The 23,242-nt window shown below is 35.5% G+C and overlaps 1 protein-coding gene across 1 annotated transcript in view; it reads right to left on the bottom strand.

The window, feature by feature from the left end:
* LOC138705582 (man(5)GlcNAc(2)-PP-dolichol translocation protein RFT1-like) overlaps positions 1–21,829 on the bottom strand; it is an 84,537-nt gene extending 62,708 nt beyond the window's left edge. Inside the window, exons 1-4 of the mRNA XM_069834185.1 lie at positions 21,753–21,829; positions 18,784–18,889; positions 16,622–16,824; positions 1,418–1,614 (exon numbers count right to left, since the gene is read on the bottom strand). Coding sequence (XP_069690286.1) covers positions 1,418–1,614; positions 16,622–16,824; positions 18,784–18,889; positions 21,753–21,829 — 583 coding nt within the window. The remainder of the gene's footprint in view (positions 1–1,417; positions 1,615–16,621; positions 16,825–18,783; positions 18,890–21,752) is intronic.
* Positions 21,830–23,242: the final 1,413 nt, after the last annotated feature.

A 23,242-nucleotide genomic window follows, 5' to 3' on the forward strand; every position in this document is an offset into this window, starting at 1 on the left:
TACGCGCGCAAGTGAACGCGAGGCAGTTTTCAGTTGATTAGTCAGCCAGTCAGTGAGTAAGCCAGAGCAAGCAAGCCAGTCTTGTGTACCGGAGTTCGACTCGAGTGTGCGTCCGCAACTGTGTCAGCTTTCCGAAGGCCTGAGTTCGAGTGCAGTGGACCGCAGTTGGAGGGACCTGAGTTCGAGTGCAGTGGACCGCAGTTGGAGGGACCTGAGTTCGAGTACAGTGAACTGTCTCTGAAGGTCTGTGGTTCGAGATACTGTGAACTCGAGTGACTGAGCTAGAAGAACTGTGAACTGAGAACTGATAGTTCTGATTTGTAAATAGTGCTTTGTAAATATTAGTTAAGATTAACAGTTCATTGTTGTTCGTAATAGTCCAAGGAAATTGTCATTGCCGTCAGTGGAGTGCTATAACGAATACTGTGTTGAGTGAAAATCCTATTGTTGACGAGAGCGTTTAAGGTGAATTGTAGAAAGGAATTATTGTTGGAAGAATAAAACCCTATTGTTGAGTCGAAATAAATTCACAATAACAAGGCTGAACAAACATGACACTGACTTCTGGACAGCGAAAATCGGCGAATATCGAACTTTACCATATTCGACTAACTTGAACTGAACAAAGCATCTGGTAACGCACAATGCTAGTATATATGTCGTTTCATTTGTCACCTAATGTACCATATGAAAAGTATTCGAAAAGGAAATTCTTAGGTCTAAATTTTGAAAACTGGCTAAATTGTGTTATCCCAATTCCCCAAATAAATAATTATTAACCTGTAAAGAAAACTGTTTCAATTTCTCATGTCAGATTCTTCAAATTGTATGTAGTATGAATAATGTAAGATAAAATGCTATGTAAATAGAGATGGCAGATCAAAAGCAATTTTCTCAGTATCAGAGATGCAGTTAATTTCCGTTAAAATTTAAATTCTTTATTAATTAAGAAGCACTTATCGAGGTGTTCGACTGCTTTTAACCTCTATACTTCTGGGTAATGCTAGTCACAATATCTAGCTGTAGCCTACAGTAATGTACAGAATTTAATAATTTCTTGGATCTAGTAAGAGATACTTTTTTTGTCCAATATGTACAGCCCCCCTTCAGGGCAAGCAACTACATACAATCCATTTTCAAAATCAATGATATTATTGGATGATCAGTGGTTAAGGTGATCAAGAAAGTTCAAGCATCTATTCATTATCACCTTTATAGAGAGAGAGCAATCTTTACAGTATTTCGAAATGCTCACACATTTATCCTACAATGTTAATGTTGGAGATGATTATGATGTTTGTAATATTTAGGCCTATCTAGATAAATTGATCGCCAATTCCATTAGTCTAAAAATTATATAATGAATCTGCTATATACTAAACTTAAATATAGTACTGGTACTCACTCTCATAAAATTCAATTACCTTGAATCTAACAAAGAGAAATGCCTGAGAGACCAAATATACAGGTTCACAGCACATCTCAATGACACAGCTAAAGCATACTGACCAAACTCCGAGTTCATAGTGCTCAGTTATCTTTGTGCTTGGTGGTGTCAGAATATGTAGCCAGATATAGCCAAATATAAAACTGAAAATCTGACACAATGGCAGTCTGTAATGTAAAAAAATAGTAACTAATTATGCAGTGTTCCCTTACTCTTCGCAGTACAGGTAAACATAATACTGTGACAAAGAGTTATGAATACATGTTGCAAATAAAATGTATAAATAGCATTGAAAAGCTTAAAAAATAGTTACATTTAGGTGGTAAAACGGAATGGCAAAGCAGAAAAATTTCAATGTGATAAATTTATCTCATTGTAAATGTTACATTTTACTACCCATATGCTACAACTATAGTTTCAAAGAATACATGTTAGTATTTTCTAAAAATGTCCTTTAGACAAATAGTGACTAATTTCTCATGTGGTGAAACTGAACTGTAAGTTAAATTTAAAAAAATTGATATGTGGAAAGCAATTTTGTTCTTTACATAGTAACAGCTTTTATTATATATATAGCCATTGAAACCCGAAATAAGTCAAACTAGTTTAAGCAAATGTAGGTAGATAGAAAGCGACTTTTCGTTAAGATCTAGAATCAATGACAGGTTAGATTTGGTTTGTTTAGATTTTTGTTTGGTAAAAGCCTAAACAAACCAAACCTAACCTGTCACTGATTCTAGATCTTACAAAAACTCGCCTTCTATCTACATTTGCTTAAACTACTTTTTACTAGCTGAAACTTGTTTTGACGGATTCCGTGTTTTAATAGTAAAAAAACCAAGCGCGCACGCACGCACACACACACAGATATGTCTTTATTTTTAATATGATGCATTAAAATCAGTAACATTATCATTTATGCTTAGACAATGTCATCTAGATGCCAGTCACTAAAAGAAGTAATTCACCTTATAAGAATTAATTTTATCACGTAATTCTGAGAGACATTCAAATATCCATCATCAGGGTTGGCTGGTTTAAAGCAAATGATTTTAAAAAACAATTTGTTTCTTTATTTTTATTCATTGATCAAGTACCTCAACAGATTACACAAAATATTTACAATATATATAAAACAACCATCATAGCAATTCGAAACAACAATAAACTTTCACAGTGGCGACCCATTTATAGTGGAGTACGACAAGGCTGTGGCCTTTCACCACTTCTGTTTATTATATATATAAATAGAATCATTCAAGATTGGCGACAGACACGACATGGATTTATTCCAATTAATCGAAATTTGCAGCTTGATGCTTTACTTTTCGCTGATGATTTAGTTCTCATGGCATCAACTGAAGATGATTTACAATATTCAGTACACAATTTAAATAAGGTCAGTGAAAAATATAACATGGAAATTAATATTGAAAAATCGAAAATCATGTCATTTTGTGGGAAATTCCCTGTACCAAGCAAAATCTGTTTGAATAATAAAATAATAGAAAGAGTAAATACCTTCACTTACCTTGGCTATACACTATCACCTTATGATGAAGTAGATATTGCTGAAAAAATATGTAAATATAATAAAACAATGGGGATCATTAATAAAATCATGAAACCCTCACTAGTACAAAGACACACAAGAATAGGCTTGTATAAAACCTTAGCACAGCCAGTATTAAGCTATGGTAGCGAAGCGTGGACTGTGAAGAATAAAGATGTCAGTAGAATAACAGCAAGTGAGATGAGGTTTATGAGAGCAACAGCTGGATATACTCGCTGGGATCATAAAAAAATGAGGACCTAATGCAAGAACTTCAAATAGAACCCATTATGCAGTTCATCAGCAAATATCAACTTCAGTGGAAGGGTCATCTCGAACGAATGAATCGATGCAGAATTCCAAAAGCACTGCTTCATTACCATCCATATGGCAAAAGATCTCTAGGCCGTCCAAAGAAGAGATGGACTGAAAATTCTAGTTTGAGACCGTAACAGGCCACTTGGCCTAATACTTGTTAGGAAGATGATGATGATGATGATGATGATGATGATGATTTTTATTCATGATATTTTTACTACTTTGCAATTCTATTATTCGAACAACAATGAATTTTTAAATTAGGATATTTTAACAGTTTATTGAGTAGGACTTGCTGGTTGTTAGATCAGTAGGTATACAGCAAGTGTCGTATTACTTCACATCCTTATTGCTTGTGTTACATTTGGCAACATTTGAATGTAATACAAAAAGATTCTAGGAAGGAAAAACATGTCAAGTGCAAGAAATGTGGACATGAAGATGAAGGTGAAGTTACAAGAATGAAGAAGCGGCAATTGTTGGATTACATCAGAAAAACTATTTTCGTACTTCATTAGCAAGTCTATCGTGCAATTAAAAAGCAGTGATTATATGGCAGTAAACATTTTAATAGCCTCCCTAAGGATATAGAGAATCAAATTCAAAACATAAGATTATTTAGGGGCAAATTAAAAAAGTAGACCTACCTAATTTCTCAAGCCTTCTATTATGTACCGGTAGGTGAATTTATGACATTCCACACTACTCCATGAATACTTCTGTCTTGTATTAAGAATTTATACTAAACTCTTCTGTTGTACTAGTAGACTATATTGTAAAATTCTTCTGTATATATTTCAACTAGACTGTGACTATAAAATTGAAACTTTACAGTACAATTAAGATTTTTTTTTGACATGATCCATATTCTAGCTGAAAGTGATATAGGAATACCAAGGAATGTAAATAAATGCAATACAAGGAATAGGAACAGCAGAAGAAAATGTTCTTTCCAATTTAAACAAAACACAAATTCATACGTCATCTGGATATGGAAGTGACAATTCTTTAGGTGCCTACATTACTAGAACTACTGCAACATTAAAAAAGAATTAAGATCATCAAGTAGCCTGCTTCATTTATACCTCTAATTCTGGGTTTAGAAGTGCAGAACATCCCCAGTTTCTTAAATTAATGCAGGACCTTCGTCGAGATTATTTCCCTCCAACTAGAAAGGAAACAGGTGGTTATATACTAAATTATGTTTTTGAGGCAGAAATGTCAAAACTTCGTAACAGAGTTGAAAGTGAGATTATGTGTCTTGGGTTTGATGAATGATCAAATGTAGAACAGGCCTATTGTTCATATAAAAATAACAACTTCAAAAAGTGACATTTATTAAATCGACACAACTGATACCTCTGAAAATCATCATACTTCTGATTATCTAGCACATGTGACAGCCAGTAGTATTAAAAATATGTGAGACAGAAATAAATTGCAAAGTGAGATCTGTTGTCGCAGAAAAGGCAGGTAATATAACCAAAGTGCGGAAAATTTTAGAACACAATGACGATTTGGCTCTTGTAAGTTATGGTTGTTCTGCCCACATACTATAAATTTCTAAGTCATAATTTTCAAATGCCACATGATACAAAACCTATGCTCAATATTGTAAATATTTCAGGAATAATAATTTCGCCAATTCTAGTTTGCATCAGTGTGCATCAACTGAACTAGTCCTCCTAGTGAAGTTAGATGTAAAAGTATGGGAGACTGTCTTCAATATTATATTAGCATTTAGGCTCACATACTGAATATATGTGAAGATAATCGTCAAGTTTTCTCTGATTGAGGTTCTGGCTCATATGTACATTTATTGGTCAATATGATTTTTGTCTCACGAGTACCAATAGTTGTACTTAATGCAGTTTTTTTATCATGTTTTCAAATATGTATTCGGAATTTCTCCATCACCCACAGTTTTTTTTATTTCAACTTCAATTTTGTAAAATAAATGTTTTTTCGTCAATTTGTCCATTGTCAAATAAAAGCTACTAGAGCATTATAAATATGATGGAACAGATGGTATCGTTGCTACTGTTGTACAGGTTCAGACTTACAGAGAGATATACAGACCACCACCTGCTGAATACACATCCACAGACATGTACAAACATGCATAAACGTGAACTACTGTAGCACACATTCATCAGAACAATGTCAATTGTGGAGATAGCAGTGAACCAGTAAACACGTCATTGTGAGTGCTTTGTGTGTCTGAATTATTATGTATTACATATTTACACATTTTTTTCTTCTAATTAGTCTTAGTTACAAAATGCCTAGAGTTTGTTTAAATCATCCTAACAACTTTTGTTATATATGTGGTGAAGTGACGCTCAAGTCCCAAAGACGAAACCTTACTCCATTATAGTCATATTTTTAGGATTTCCGATAAGCTGAATTATTAAGAATGTTAAGATTATGTATGCCATCTTGTAACTGCTTTCTATGTGTTATGATGTATGCAATTTGATAAGCTAAACAAGACGGCATACATAATCTTAACATTCTTACTCGATTAGTGAAAAAGTGTTATGAACTTTATTTTGGGTGTAAAGTGGGGGACCAAACAAAAGCCTGGGCCCCTCATGTCTGTTGTTTATCGTGTTCTAGACTTCTCACTGCATGGAAGAATGGCACACGTCACATGCCATTTGCTATCCCTATGATTTCGAGGGAACCCAAAGATCACTCCTCTGACTGTTATTTCTGCTTAACAAACATTAAAGGAATTACGTCAAAATCAAAACATACAGTGGTGTACCCTAACTTACAATCTGCAATGAGACCAGTTCCACACTGCGAAGAATTGCCCATACCAAAGCCTCCGGAACATGTGACATTAGATGAAGAGAGCTCAAATTGTGATGGAAGTAAGGAAAAAAAAGAAACAGGGTTTGGTGATAAACTTTTGAACAAATTTACTGACTCAAGAAGATCTTAACGATCTCATACGAGATTTACAATTATCCAAAACACAGTCTGAAATGTGTGCTTCCCGACTGAAAGGATGGAATCTTCTTCAAGAGAATACAAATACATGTATGTATCGTAATCGTCACTCTCAATTTAAAGATTATTTTTCTGAAGAAAATGGCTTAGTGTTTTGTAATGACATTTCTTCTCTTATGGAGACATTTGGTATTGAACATAACCCAACAGATTGGTGCTTGTTCAATGATTCCTTTAAAGTTAGTTTAAAAGCTGTGCTTCTTCATAATGGTAATAAATTTCCATCAATACTTGTGGCTCACTCTGCTAGTATGAAAGAAACATATGAAAACCTTAAATTTATATTGGAAAAGCTTCAATATGCAGTGTATGAATGGAATATTTGGGGTGGCACTTATTCTTGGTCTGCAGATTGGTTACACAAAGTACTGTTGTTTTTTGTGTCACTGGGATAGTAGTGACAGAAAAAAAAACCATTACATTGGAAAAGAATGGCCTAAACACGAATCATTCATTCCTGGACAGGAAAATGTGAAACATTATGCATTGTGTAATCCTAAAAATGTGTATCTACCTCTGTTACATATCAAACTAGGATTAATGAAGAATTTCGTCAAAGTCATGGCAATACTCCTGGTTTCATGAACTTAAAACAGAATTTTCCTAAAATTAGTAACGAAAAAATTAAAGAAGGAATATTTGTGGGTCCACAAATACGATCAATAAAGCATGATGAAAAGTTTGAGGAACTATTGAATCTATTGGAGAAAGCAGCTTGGTAAGCATTCAAAAAAGTTACTCACAGTTTTTATGGAAATCGAAAGGTGGAAAATTACCATGATATTGTCAATGGATCTTATAACATCTTATAAACATTTGGGTTGTAATTTGTCCTTAAAAGTACACTTCCTGCACTCACACCTAGATTTCTTCCCGAAAAATCTTAGTGCAGTGAGCGATGAGCATGGGGAAACTTTCATCAGGAGATTTCAGCTATGGAAAAGAGGTATCAAGGCAAATGGAATCCTAATATGCTGGCCAATTATTGTTGGACCATCAAGACAGATGCTCCACAGGCGAAATGTAGCAGAATATCGTCATTTCTTACTTTCTAGGTGAGTCACAATGTTTGAATATTGTGTAGTTAAGAATGTAAAAAATATTAAAGTGTTTGAAATTATAAACGCATGTCTCTCAGAAACCTACTGTTGGTGTCTGGTAACTTTGTCCGTGGAAGAGAAGTAAACAAGTTAACAACGGGGGGAGGAGCGAGTGACTCACTAGGCAAGCTACTATCAGTGAAAAAAAGTTTATCTTACCCTACTCGTGCTGTGCTCAGTCGAAGTCTTCCTGGGAAGAGGAGGAACTCGACACATCTGAACTAGCTTCGTTGTCACTATCACTGTCGGTGTCCAGGTTGATTATTATGCTGTCTATTACATCTGGAACAATGCCGTCTTTCTCCCAGTACTGTTTCTCGAGTGTTTCCACATGCTGACAAAAACCATCCCAGTCTTCTGCAGTAACATTTCGTATAGCGTCTATCGTAGTAGCACGTAACTTTTCTAATGACAAATCTGCCGTAACATTGCACTCTCTAATGAATCTTTTCATTTTAGACCAAGCAAGTTCTAACGGATTTAGGTCACACATGTATGGGGGCAGACGAAGCACAGTGTGTCCGTAACCAGCTACAATGTTGTCAAACTTGAAAATTTTTTCTTTTGGCTTTAATGGCTGAATTAAAGCGTACAACTCAGTTTTTTGCATGCCCTCATTACATTCTATGCCTTTCTTGTGTAATCACGATAGCATGTCCTGTTTCACAGAGTAAGGAGTCGGTGGTTTATCAATTTGGATGGAATGGTATGGTGCATTGTCCAATACAATTACAGATTGCGGAGGGAGATTTGGAATTAATTGTTGCATTGTCCATTTCTCAAAATTTTGACTGTTCATTTGTCCATGGTAATCCCCTGTTGTGCACCCAGCCTTATATATGAGTTGAGCGTTGGGAAGAAACCTGTGTTTGCTACCTACATACACTACTATGAGCCTGTTATTGGAATTGTAATTCGTCTGGATGCCCATTACGTCACTACTTTGCCAACATTTCCTAAATGTCAAATTACTGTCCACCCATGTTTCATCTATATAAAACACAGGGCATCTTTCTTCGCGATACACCTTCATTTTTACGAGATATTTTTCTCTCCATTCCACTATGTCTGGCCTCTCAATCAAAATTTTTCGCTTTGATTGACACCTCTTCCATTTAAAACCCATTGATTTTATTACCTGGCGTAAAGAAGCCTTGCCCCAAGGAAAATTGATTTTGCTTTTTACTATAGGAAGAAGCTTTGGAATAGTTGGGACCCTTTTCTCAGTAACATAAAAGTCTTGTATGACGTTTCTAATCACACACTTGTCGAAGTCATCAACGGATACGATATTACGGGAGCTCACTCTTCTCTTCTTTCCAGGTGACTTCAGATGGTTGTCTGCATTAGTCTCCTTCCTTTCTTTATTTTCTTTCCTAATGTTCTTTATTGTAGAGTACGATACCCCAGCATACATAGCGCCCCTTTCGGTAGATTTAGGCAAAGATAGTAATAAATGCTTACGTGTTTTCTCTTCGTCACATTTCTCTATTATATTCGCAATTATTTCCCTCCCCTCTCTATGCACAACGGTATGTGGTTTTCGTAAAGCCATAGCATATTACGTTACACTATTTCACTACACTACACTATACAATAGTACACAGTAATAAGTACACTAATACACTAATACTGTAGTTTATAATACACAGTAACAAGTACACTAACACACTAATACTGTAGCTTATAGTGTCGCGTCCCAGGCTGCAGTCCCAGGATCGATGGACTCTCTTCAGAAATGTAGAATTCACAAGTAAGCAACAGGTCTGGGCGAGCCAATGCTTAAATAGGAAGCAACAGTCATTAAGAGGAAATACCTGGGGCGCAAGCCTCCCTCACGTGTTGAGTTATGTGACATGGGACATGTTCCCTTCAAGACATAAGAATCGTGAACAACAATTAGGGCATACAAGTTCCGATAAGTTATGACTAGCCCAGCCCGTCTGTGAGCTGTGAGGCAGCTTGAATTACCATTTGAATTACTTTCCAACCCTTTTCAAAGTTTCTGTACAAAAGCTGAAATACTCTTCAAAACATGTGAATGCTCCTTAAAATGTCTCCAGTAGTAAGTCAGTTTCTGCGTTAAATGTCGCTACGTGTGGCCACATGACATGCCACACGTAGCGACATTTGTAGCTAGTTCTTTTGCGTTTTGCAGCACTCAGCCATAGTGTAGTGGAAGCTTTCTTCCGAGACGGAGTATGAAGCCAAAGTCACTTTCTGTGCGTTGTTAGTGTACATTATTACGGTCACACACAATTATGCGCATGAGAAGAAAATTTATAGCAGTGCCATAAAGTTAACTTTTATTCCTTTGTCGATTTTACAACAGGCAATATTGTTCATCAGTAACAATCGGAAGTATGGTGTGGGTGGAGGGTTTGCTGAAAGGCAAAGACCTAATTTCTTGTGGTTCTGTAGAAGGGTCATTGGGATTGTACGACAGGTTAGACATGCTCTTCCCTTTTCAATACATGAACTTCTGAAGCATCTCCAAGTAAAAAGGAGTTGTAAACATGACCCAAAACACAACTCAAAGAGGCAATCTGTTTGTAACATATTTGAGAGATCTGTCTTGTAAAAGAATTGTGTTTTTTCTTTTTTACCAAATGAAGTCACTGTGAAGAGTTTACTGGAATGCTATTGTATAGATTTTGTTATTGAAGGAAACCTTTGGTCGAAAATGAAAGAAAAAAAATGTGTACTCTCAAAGAACGGTATTTTGAAAAGAGTATAAGTAAACACATCTATAATAAAAGTTCTCTTTTTCTTGGTTTTGTAGAATGCTTATTGGATGTTGCGGCAATTTAAACTTGACGCTTATATCTCAAAACACAACTCAAAGTGGCAATGTCTTTATAAACAATACTGATTTGTGAGGTCTGTCCTGCAAAAGAATTGTACGTCTTTTTACCAAACAAAATTGCTGTGAAGGGTTTGCTAGAACGCTTTTGTATTCATTTAGTTATTGAAGAATTCTTTAGGTCGAAATTGAAAGAAGAAAAATTTATGTACTTTTTAAAGAAAGATATTTTGAAGAGAGTTAAAAAATAGGGGAACTCAGCTGGACTATACATAAGCGAAGCAATATTTATCAGCACTGTATTGTTAGTAACAAAATATGTCATATATATTGGCATCGTATTGTTATAAATATCATGATAATAATTTCCCATCTAAAAGTCAATCTCCCTCTCTACTTCACTCCCTCATAAACACAAGTTAATTCTGTTCTTATGATTACATATACATACTGAGAATTTTAACCATTAAAAAAACGGGTTTTCCTTCAAATTTGAGAATACCTTTCTCCCATTGTAGGCCTACATCTTATCCAATAGAAAACAGAGTTTACGTTCTCTTGAACATGATAGATCACGTTTCTCAGATTATTAAATTTCGGGGGAGGGGGAAACTGAAAGGTGAATCTTAGGGTATGTTACAGTTTCATGTCTCATAAAGTTTTTTACCAACAAAAGAAAATTTTAACGCTAAAAGATAAGCGGAGTCGTACAAATTGCGATATCTCATAGCTAATTTGGGAGACAAATTTCACTGCACTCATCAATGTCACTTGTTTTATTTTTAAATACATTAGGCCTGAATAAAATGCCAAGGTGTTGTATGCATGGCTGCAAATTCAATTACCAGAAAGGAACTTAGTGGCGATATTTACTTTTCCTTCTGGTGAAGTAACAAAAAACAGGAATAAGATTAAGAAAATAGTATTTAAAATTAGCTTATGCGTGTATCCATACGCATTTGTAAATTTACATTGGAATAAATTATTGTAATTCTCTACTGTAAAATGAATAACTTTGATTTATTTCACTCTTTTTAAAGTCTTAATCTGTGTTTCCTTAACATGACATTTTATTTTTGCTTTCTATCTCATTCCTAAAAAATTAAAGCATAACCATTCATTTTACACATTTGTTTGTGCTTTTATTACAATTATTTTTTGTTTTCTTTTGCATGATATTTATTCTTTATTTATTGTCAGTTAGTAGATAAAAGTCTTTTGACATGTATATTCTTGGACTCGCTGAGTCTCCTCTGGGAATTAGTAAAGATGAAATAAATATTAATATAAATTTAAAGTTTAAAAATATGGATTTCATAATAAGAAATTCCCAGTAACTAACAACAATGTTAATTCGTTTAAGGTAGAAAATTATTGGTCACGAATAGACCTAACATGTCAGACGGCGCCAAACTTGCTACATTTACTGCTCCGTGTGGCCGCTTCCATTTAACTCAATGCAGTCTATTATTCCAGCTACATTTGTCGCAGAAAACTTGTTACAAACATAGCTCGTGTGGCCGTACCCTAACCGTCATATATAGTATCCTAGAACATGGGACCAGTGACATTTAATGTACAAAAGGAAACAATTATTCTAAACCTTCGACACTGAGTTTTTTGTTAGGTCGCTTTCTGAGGTATTCACTACAATAGTACACAGTAACAAGTACACTAACACTCTAATACTGCAGCTTATAGTTACGTAGGTCTATACCCATTATTTGCGTAATCTCAGAGTCACAAGTCAACTTCATTGCACTGCAGCACATGTATTCTGAACAGATGTTACAAGACGTCTCTAAACTGTAATCTCAACAACTTCCTTCCTTCTCCCGTCCCCGCAGAGATGGTCGGGCCCCTCTGTGGCAGCCAGAGTTACCAGTCACATACAGTAGCATGATGAGGAAAGGCCGATATCATATTTGAATTCAGGAGAAAAAATATTATCAGAATCACATATTTTTCTTTCTGAGACAAAAAAAAAACTTGTTCCTCAGTGAGGCAGTAGATCTCACTTGACATGTGTCAGAGGCTGACTAGTGTAACAGGTAGCTATCCCCAGCGCATTTCGAACTGGCGGATCAAGGTCACGTACAAACCACGCACGAGTCACTGAACTGAAAACTGTGAACTGAAGCACTGGTAATTCCGGTTGTCCCAGCTGACTTAGTTGACGAGAATGTCTAGGAATGGGGTAAGCACGCATAGAAAATGCAGTACATTGTTTGACGTTGATCCAACAGTTCGAGATGCACTAACAATAGTCATCGATGTAGGCAATGGAGGGGGAAAGCAACTGGCCCCCCTATCCCATTATCTCCAAGCCTAGTTGCCTCATAAGTAGTGCCTTCTTAGTATCACTTGTGAGGTTCAGACCTGTCTTCCGACAGTTGACTAAACAACAACAACAAATAATCAAGTAATTGATAAGGTTGTGTAACAACAAGTATTTGAAAGGCATGATGAGGGCCGATAAGCTGATACAATAACAATAGGAGTTTTGTCAGGATCCGTCTGTGCTTATCTATTTAACAAATATTATTAGTTTACAATATTTGTCACATTTATTTAGTTTTAAACGTTTTCCGCTTAATTAAGCCATCTTCAGAAAAGTTTATGCCTATATACATGAAAGTAGTACACGTGTATGTGATACAAATAAATAAACCAATTAAATAAATCTCTGTAGAAGTAGGTGAACATACAATGAATTAAAATATTACTGTATTAAAACAGGGCTATGTGAGCCATGATCAAAGTTTTAAAAGTTATTAAATACTAAAATTAAATTAAAACATGTGCGATGGAGTTGCAATTGAACAGGTTGGTTCGTCTGTAGTGATGTCCAGATCTGACTAAAATATGGTGAATCAATATCATGAGTACTGTGGAGACATTCCTGCAGACACTGAAGGGAGTTGTCTTCCCTCCTTCAGTGTCTACAGGGATGTCTCCATAGTACTCATGATATTGATTCACCATATTTTAGTCAGATCTGGACATCACTGCAGACGAACCAACCTGTTCAATTGCAACTCCATCGCACATGTTTTAATTTAATTTTAGTATTTAATAACTTTTAGTAACTTTCATTATGGTTCACATAGCCCTGTTTTAATACAGTATTGTTTTAATTCATTGTATGTTCACCTACTTCTACAGAGATTTATTTTAATTGGTTTATTTATTTGTATCACATACACATGTACTACTTTCATGTATATAGGCATAAACTTTTCTGAAGATGGCTTAATTAAGCCGAAAACGTTTAAAACTAAATAAATGTGACAAATATTGTAAACTAATAATATCTGTTAAATAGATACGCACAGACGGATCCTGACAAAACTCCTATTGTTAACAACAAGTAGATTTCATCTCATTGTTGACACTCATTTCATCAGCATTGGACAAAATACAAGGAAACAACTACACCATCTCAGATTCAGTTTCTATGTGGAAAGAAATTATGGAGAATTTTTATGACCAGTCTTCTAGGAAAAAAATTGAAACAAGATATAACATTGCCTTAATTACAGCACATCTTCTTGAAGACATGCTAGATTCTACGGATAAAACAGCAGAAATGATCTCACCTCAAAAGAAAAAAAAAAGGACATTTCCCTGAATTTTGCTGAAGAACGTTATCTAGGAACTTATTTGTAGCATTGATCATAAAATTCCAAGCTACATAATCACCACCATTCCATAAAGATTTCTTTGAACCTAACATGACAAAAGGAGTGACAAATTATGACTAATGGAAGAGTCTTACAAATGAATTGGATAAATTTAACAACAAAGTGTTTCCTGTAATTCGACAGCTATTCACAGCCAAGGCCTCTTTTGCTAAGATTGAGCGTATTTTTAATTAATCATTTTACTTAGGAACAGATTGGGAATAGAAAAAGCCTCAAAGTTGTTTATTCAATAAGGAGGAAAATTTGGATGATTTTTATGTTTAACTGAATGTTGTCAGTTTATTGGTGAAAGAGGAAAGACAACAATAGAGCATGAGTAGAGGGTTATATAGATACGATATCTTATCTATCACGAAAAAAAAATGTAGCCTACAAAGTTTAGTTTTTATCTTTCTTTCTACATCTAATTATCGTTGTTTTTAATGCATAATGAAGCCAATGTGATGTTGCAAAGCAAATGCTGTTTCACTGATACTTTTTTTAGGTTAATGTTAAAAACAGAAATTATTAAAAAAAACGGTTTAAACAAACAAAAAAACAACTTCCTTGTTTTTTTTTATCTTGGTTTTCTGCCAACTTCGTCCATAATATCAATGAAAACAAACTTTCGTAAAATTAAAGTATTCAGAATGTTTTGGAGAGAAAAACATACCATGAAATAGGTTAAATTTCTCCAATTCAGAATTCTATAATTTGCTCCTGTTAGTTCAAAATCTATCAGGCATATCAGGTCTATTCGCCTACTGCACTTTGCCCCTGAGAATTTTCATTCACTGCACTTTACCCACTACTTTTGTACTTAGTCTACTGTGCTTTGCCCACTACATATCCTCTACTGTATTTTGCCTGTTGTTCTTGCCTACTACAATTACTACAAAATGAAACGGAGTGAAAAATTACACTGATTTTAATTTTCTTTATGATATACATTCATAGGCTGAAATTATGTCCACAGCCTTGTAGATAATGTAGAAGTCTGCAATCTTCTGTTGATAGCAGGATACTTCCTGCAAGGCTTCTCTCACACGTTTCTGCATTGTCATAATTTCATTATCTTTTTTTTTTTAACTCGCGTCATATGGAATAAGGTGAAGGATTGCATTTCCCTACGAGCAACTGAAAACTATTCCGTCACACTTCTGTTAGGTTGTTTGTTCTAGTGTAGGCTCTTCAGCATGCTCCAGTGGAATTCTCTTCACTGTTAAAATAATTTTTCGGGAAGACACTAATTCCTGATTTGTTGCATGACTATGCTCAGTAGTTTTCACAATTCTGGTGGATCCCCTTCAGATACAGCTCTACTTCGACAGGTTTTGCTTTCAATACAGCACCAGTACACTCGAGTAATTTCGAGGTTTCCTTCTGTTTGCAACATTAGTATCCTTCAAAACTAGAAGATTTCCACCTTTGGATGATGGTAGACGGTATAAATTCCCCATCCATTGCTGCCCAGAATGACTACGACAATGGCCGAAACATCAACCACGAATTTTTTTTCTTTATAAAGTGAGAGCAAGATTTGGATCGACCCGTTTCTTGCTAACATGCCTTAGTATATTATTTACCACAAACATTGTTGTCATAGATGGGGAAAAGTAGTACAAATACAATACCAGTAAAGAGAAGGAAGAAAAGAAAAGTAGGTAAAATGTAGAATTAGGCAAAAAGACCTGGAACTATCTGTAAGTACCAGTAAGTAAAAAGTATGTGGGAAGAACAAAGAAAGCCCATTTGAAATTGAAACTCAATAATACAGTGAAAATGTAGAAGAGAGATGTTCTGCGAAGCATTTTAAATCTGTGATAAACCAGAACAAAGTAAAATTCAAAACCATTTTCTTTCAAGATATACAGAGAGTTCCTAGGCAGACTGGTTTCACTTCAACCTGTACATAACAAAATATACTTTTGGGCGACAAGTCCATGCATGCTTCCCTAACCAGAGTGGTCCCACTTCACCCCTTACCACTTAGCTTCCTCAAGACAGGCACTCTGCACTACTGTCTTTAAGCTGATGGAACATTATTATCTGGGATCAGTCTGCATAGCAACTAGGAACTCTGCGCGCGTGTACACACACGCGCAAGCACACGCACGCACACACACACAGGATGGGTTAAAAGTGGCTTTCCCCAAACACGTCCTTACACTTAAGATTTTGTTCAAAATGCAAGCTCTGTTTTTCGATGTACACAATTCACAACGTTTAACACTGATTTACAGATGGCAGAACATAACTCACGATTTTCATCGATTTTCACTGCGAATGAGTGTTCGGTGATCTGTCGCAACTGATTCAGATCCTTCTGTTTCTGAGCAAAATCATCATTTTTCAGGATACCCCACAGCGAAAAATCACATGGCGTCAGATCACGTAATTCTGTGGTTAATTTGCGATTCGCTGCAAGTAACAGTTATTGCATAGAGACGCAAATCAACACAATAAAACAAAACTATAACAAAACATGACATCAGAAAAACAGCTGACGCACGAACATAGTGTCAACTCATCACTTATTACACCACCTATTCCTTTATTGTTCAAGTTATGGCATTTGTATATGTGTACAAGTATGAAACCTAAGAACAAATACTGGAGAAAGCAACTTTTGACCCACTTTGTATATAGGCCTTGATTGTTCTTTTTGATACTCAAAATACTCATGAGGTCCTAACTTACGTCAGCCACAATAAATTGATGACTTGAGCCCAATTGTGATCCGTTGTCTTGCTAAGACAAGCACGTCTGAATGCTTCACGGCTCAGAAACAGTATTGTTGATTCCAGGAGGAGAAGACGCACATTCATAACACCCACTACTGACTGACTGACATATCGGAGTACAAAGGCATTCAGTCCAAATGTCACAAACCGAAAAATAATCTAAGGAAAAAGAAAATACGTTAGGAACATAGTACTCAAAATACTTTGTATTGATTTATTTATTTCTGCATATTCATTCTCCTGACTAAATATGAAATGGGAAGGAACCCAATATAATTTGTCTATCAGGAATTCAGTCACACCTAAGCAGAAAATTGAACAATTTTAAAGGAAATAACATAATATTATGAAGTTGGTACAAATTTTATGTGCTCCTACATTCATCCTAATACTCAAATGTGGAGATTCTATTAAAAATACATTATTTTTAATATTTAATTTAAATACAAATACATATTTTGATACCGGTACCCTGTTAGCCAACTAATGTCGACTTTCCACGTCGGAAATGTGTTCAGGTCCAGTCAAATTCTTGTGGACAAAAACAGTGTTGCAGCAGGTTTTCTCAAAATATTCCGAATTTCCTACATAATTTCACTCTCTCTCTCCCTCTATTATACACAATAGAAGTCTCCATTCCAATGAAAACAACCGATCAAGGGCTATGATATTACATCCAGTCAGTCACTATATGCAGCAAGCTGGCTGAGCATGTACTGAATCTGTAAGAAAGCAGACACCCAACTGAAGCATCACAGTCGACCAGTCAGTCTCCATCATTTCTGGCATTACCGGTACCTTAAGTTGAAAACTGTCTTCTATCAATGCATCTACAATATGCACTATGACAATGTTAAACTACTCGTACCTGAAGCCCTATCACTTGATTAGTGAATCTATAGGTATACAGGCTATCAGATCTTGGCCTTTATCCTCCAGTTGAACCGAACAGTTGTATATTTTGTAATAGCCTTGTATTCGTAATGTCACAGGACAAAAGTAGGCCTAAATACATTAAGGAAACAAAGAAGGAAATTTAGTTAGGATTAAACAAAATTTATTCATTATTTTTAACCAAATGGCGAATTTTCCATTGATTCTTTTATTTTTTCAGAATGAATATTGTTTGCACTATCCTTGATATTTCGTGATATGGTCGTTGGATGTGGAATAATAGATTCTGTAGCCACCTTAGCATAAGTAGTTTCAACATGAATCATTGTCTCTAATTTGGTATTTCTTAATATACACTACTGTAAAAATGTTAAATAAGTGAACGTGTATTTTTGGCCTCACTTCATTTCACCCCCTTTGGTCTGATTACCTGATTGGATTTTTTCCGAGACTTTCCCCAACCATAAGGCAAATGCCAGGTAATCTTTTGGCGAATCCTCGGGCCTCACGTCACTCACTACATCTCGCCAAAATATTGTAAAAATTTGTAGAAAATTGTAAAAAAAATTGTAGAAAATTCAAAATTGTAAACCTGTAAAAATTGCACATCTTGAAGCTTCATTGCTAATGTAAGATCTATGGAATATAATAAATGAAATGAAAAAAAAAAAAAAACTTGTAAGTTTTACAGGTGACATATATAAATGAAAGTGGGGGAATGATACAGAGTCAGTCAACATTACCGTCTGTTCAGAACCTTTCCAATTCTTGATGATGATAGTTGTGCCAGACTTTCATGTTGCATACAGTTGTCAGCATATCAAAAAACCAGAAACTTTACTTTCTACATCGTAATGAGAATAAGACAAATTATTTTCATTATATACAAATAATTGGCATTGCATAATACCTTATTTTGCTTCAAAAATTGTCAAAATAGCACTTCCATACAATTTTGAAATTAGGCACAAGTTCATTGTAAAGAGCGTCCAACAAGTCCGGCATCGTAGGTTAAAACATAAAATATGTTCGATATGATTCCCTCCGATTTCCAACATGTATGGAAGAGGAACTTTATGTTATTTACAATACTATGTAGGAATAATTTATTAAATGGCGATCTTACTCGTGTTAATTGTGTAAGCCGCACATGCTTACACAATTAACATGAGTAAGATCGCCATTTAATCAATTATTTATATTCAAGTGTTAAAAGTAGTGTACGAAAGATTCAACATGGACTATGTAGGATGTTGAAGGTGATTTCACGGCACTTTTCTGCGTTCGTAGATGTTGTAGATCACAACTCTTCACTTCACTTCTCCTTATCCTGAAAAGTAAAGTCACGTGAATCTAGATCAGGCGACCTGAAGGCCTGCTCTATCGGTCCTCTGAGGAATCTGAGGCCTATCTACTGGCCGAGGCAGTTGTCGAAGCAATTCTGCACAGGTGTGGCATAAGATTATGTCGGAATTGGATCTGTTAGGCGAAAGTACAGTGCTTCATGCAAGGTGGTGTTGAGTTCCACCATTCCAGATGCCATTATAATGTTTTGTGTGGAATGCTCAATATTGCTTGCTTCAATTCACATGTGGTTCATGTATATACTACCTGTCGTGAACAAAAGACTACACTTCGAAGGAAACACTACCTTGTTGTACTAAGGTTACTAAGCAAAGGACTAATTGTTCCATGGATGAAGAAAAGAATAAGGATTCCAACACTTCTATTTATGTTTATTCAACGGTCAAATGTGTACTGGGGACCGAAAATCACCAAGAAGAAGATACTGAACATTCTTTTACGAACAAGAGAAAAATGTGCTACATTTCCCCATTATAGAAGAGAAGACTGACTACAATATATTGTACCATTGTCGGAAGGCTTTCTGCATAGAACACCATAAAAAATAATGCAATAATTTTTATAAATAATTACAATGTATGATTTGAACCTTCCAGTAAATATAAAACAGTACGTTCAAAGTAAATATAATTTATTACATTCCTCTTCACATCCTGGAATATAGTTTATCAAGTGATCGTAAAAGTTACGAATGATTGCGTTTAAAAGTGTCTGAAAAAGGTTTGTGTTCTAGGGTTAATTACTGAGATGGATTATGTCTGCTTTTGGAAAAATTTCGGACGTGCCATAATCTCTGTTCTTTCTATGCAATCACAGTTCTACTAAGCTACACTGAGTTTGAAAAGAGAGACGTGATTAACAGTATTGATAAAATAAAGGAATATTTCATATAAAGAACTGCGTTATTTAAACATTACGTTTCTTTATTTAAATGTTCAAAACTTCCTACTTTTCGTGCTATCTGAAATAAAAACAAAATAGTAACCTTCTTAGGTAAGTTGTTTAGAGTATCAGGCATTAAAAAGTGATGTAATTGTGGTGCAACAACCTCAAGTGCTCGCGACTGACTGAGTAAAAACTGCAATTGATTGGTTATAAATACTTAACTCCATGCACTTGAGCAAATTATTAACCTGCTCCCTTTTTCACAACTGAAGGCTGATTGATGAGCTTCAAGCGGCCATTTTCATGAATCATAAATCTAGCTACCTGATTACATAAACAAATACCTTGGATATATAAACTAAACAAAACAAAACAAAATAGAAGAATCGATCATTATGGATATGGTCGATTTAACTATAAAACTCATTACAGGCTTAATGTGATAAACCACTACCTTTACCAACTATAGGCATACTTGATGGCAGTAATTTACACAATGACTTCAAGCGAGCTGTATTGTCCATAATTTCAGTCAAAATTTAGTACAGTCATAATATTTCTATCAGGCCTAGAGTTCAGTATAAATTCGTACAATAAAAAAATAGAATTAAACAATTACAGATTGTTCCTGGTAGCAATACAATAAAACATATTTCATAAAAAACAAATAAACCAATGAGAAATGTAAAGCAGTGAAACTTGTCCCACTTTTTAAGCATGAAAGTACAAAGATTCAGACTGGTCAATAGAGCTAGCTACAAGTTCAAAAAGTTGTACAAAATATTATCTAATTTGATCTATTAATAAAATAAATGAAGGTAATTGCGATTATAAAAAACAAAGCTTCCATTCATATTTTAAGCTGCAAAAAGAGAAAGATTATCTGTTCCATATTCATAATCCCATAGAAGCTGTGATCAATTCACACCTATATTTGTAATTTCTGAAGGGCAAATTATGGATATGACTATATGTGTGCTTGTTGTTTGTGTATGTATATGTGTGTGTGTATGTATGTATGTATGTATGTATGTATGTATGTATGTATGTATGTATGTATGTATGTATGTACAATAAGGAGTGTGTCAACCTAAATAATTGGCATTGTTCCCGAGCCATGAGTTGGCTGTACAGCAGATAGTGCCTTAGGTTTTCTCAGTCACTTGTGTACTTTAAGCCCAGCAAAAGACACAATGCATTAATTTTACCTTGTTGGTTTTCACTAAGCCGTGAATAATTCTGCTGGCACTTCACACAGTAGCAGCCGGTGACAGAAATCCTTGGTGAGGCCTGATGTAATCTGATGTAATTTAACTACACTGACCAGCAAAAAAAGCATTACACTTCACATTTTTATAAATAAGTTATCTTAATTTATTACAATAAAAAAATATTTATGATAATTTTATAAAAACAACATAACTGATTATAAAAATACTAAAACAATATTAGCAACATGCATGTAACTCACAATTTTCTGTAACTTTCGCAGATCTTGAAATTTTGAAATTACCTTGCATCACAATTTTGTCAATTTAAGGCAAATGAAAACAATGTTTACACTGTACCTCTTGAGGTCACTAATCACTAAAAACTGCTATTTCTACCCCTGGTGTCTATGACAGCCTGTAAGCATTGAGACATATTATCCACTATCCATTCTCTTGAAGGATGAGATCCCACTCCTCCAGCAATGTCGCCCTCAACTGCGCCAAGGTGTTGATGTCATGCCATGGACATTCCTTCCGAGCATACCCAAACATGCTCAATAGAATTTATGTTGGGACTATGAGTTACCCAGTCTAGGGTTCGTATTCCAACTTCCTGTAGGTGCTGCACAATACGAGTGGTATGCGGCCGGGCATTGTTGTGCATGAGTATAAAGTTCTGGCCAATGAAAGGTGCAAAGGGCATCACATGGTCCTAGGATCTCTTCGACGTACCTTTGTGCATTGAGGGTTCCGCGAATGACGAACACGAGCTCAGTGTGGGCCACATTGCTGATGCCAGCCCACACCATTACCGAGCCCCCCCCCAAACGCAGTCCTCGAGGAGAAACCAGCGGGCGAGTATTTCTCTTCAGGTCTTCTCCACACCCTTCCTCGTCCGTCAGCAGACCTCAGGTTAAAGCGGCTCTCATCAGTGAAGAGGACAGAGGCTCACTGCTCTGGGGTCCATCCCTGATCTGTCTCACGAAACAAAGGCGCGCTTGCCTGTGTCTGCTCGAGTTGGGGTCCATATGCAGGTCTTACGGACAGAAGATTAGCTTCTGCAAACCTTCTCCTCACTGTCTGCTCACTCACTCTCACATGCCTGACATTTTCCAGTCGATTTCTTGTCTGTACTGCTGTGCTATGGCGATCACGCAGAACTTGCAGGGTGAGAAATCTGTCATCCCTGCCACTTGTGCTCCTCCTACGGCCTGATCCTCGTCTCCTGTCGTATTTTCCAAGTTTCCTATAACGTTGCATTGCACTGCAAATGGTATCAAGCAATGCTCTGATGACCCGAGTCACATAACGAAGGCTGTGTCCATTCTCCACCAAAGCAACTGTGGTTGTGACATCTTCACTGCTAAGAGGCATGTTTTACTCACAACAGCACATGAATAACTAACTAAAATTTTAGTGATGGTTGAGAATGTTTTCCGATATCCATAGATCATCAATAAGGGTGCCACAAGTTTGTAAACCTTAAAAGATTTTATTGTTCTACCCTCAATAAAATCATAAAGATAAGAAGGGTACTTCGGAGATTAAGGTGCAATAAACTGCCCTAAAGATGGTCAGATCCTCAATTTCTTTTCACAAACAGTTCAGATATTTGTTCTAATGTGTTAAACATCTTACAAATGAGAAGAGAATTCTTTGGTTCCTAATTAGTAATTATACAGAAAAAATATAATTTATTTTAAGTGTATCACTTTTTTGCTGGTCAGTGTAGTTTATGTAAGTCTATGTCCTATACAGAATGTTTATTACTGGTGGTATTATTATTATTATTATTATTATTATTATTATTATTATTAATTAAAAATAGTAAAATGTCACTCTCCAAATAAGTTGCTATTCGTACGAGATATTGAACCTGCACTCCTTCTCATACCACATAACCATTTATGTTTCCCATGCCATGATGCATTGAAAGCCTGCATTTTAAAATTATCTTTCTGAAAATTGTGAGTGATGGCGTAGGTCTATCTGTATTGAAAACTTCCCTTCTTTAAATATAATTTTTTTTCTCGAAAAAGGATATTCTTAACAATGAATTAATTATATCATCAATTCATCACTTGTTCGCATCTGTTTCAGTTTCCATTTTCCCGGAATACACAATAACATTGCATTGCACTCACTACCTTACTATGAAGCATAGTGTAGTTGTGAGGTACAACAGTACAACACTCTATGTAAGTCATATACTGAGACACAAG

This window comes from Periplaneta americana, chromosome 9 (assembly GCF_040183065.1).
Source record: "Periplaneta americana isolate PAMFEO1 chromosome 9, P.americana_PAMFEO1_priV1, whole genome shotgun sequence".
NCBI lineage: Eukaryota > Metazoa > Arthropoda > Insecta > Blattodea > Blattidae > Periplaneta > Periplaneta americana.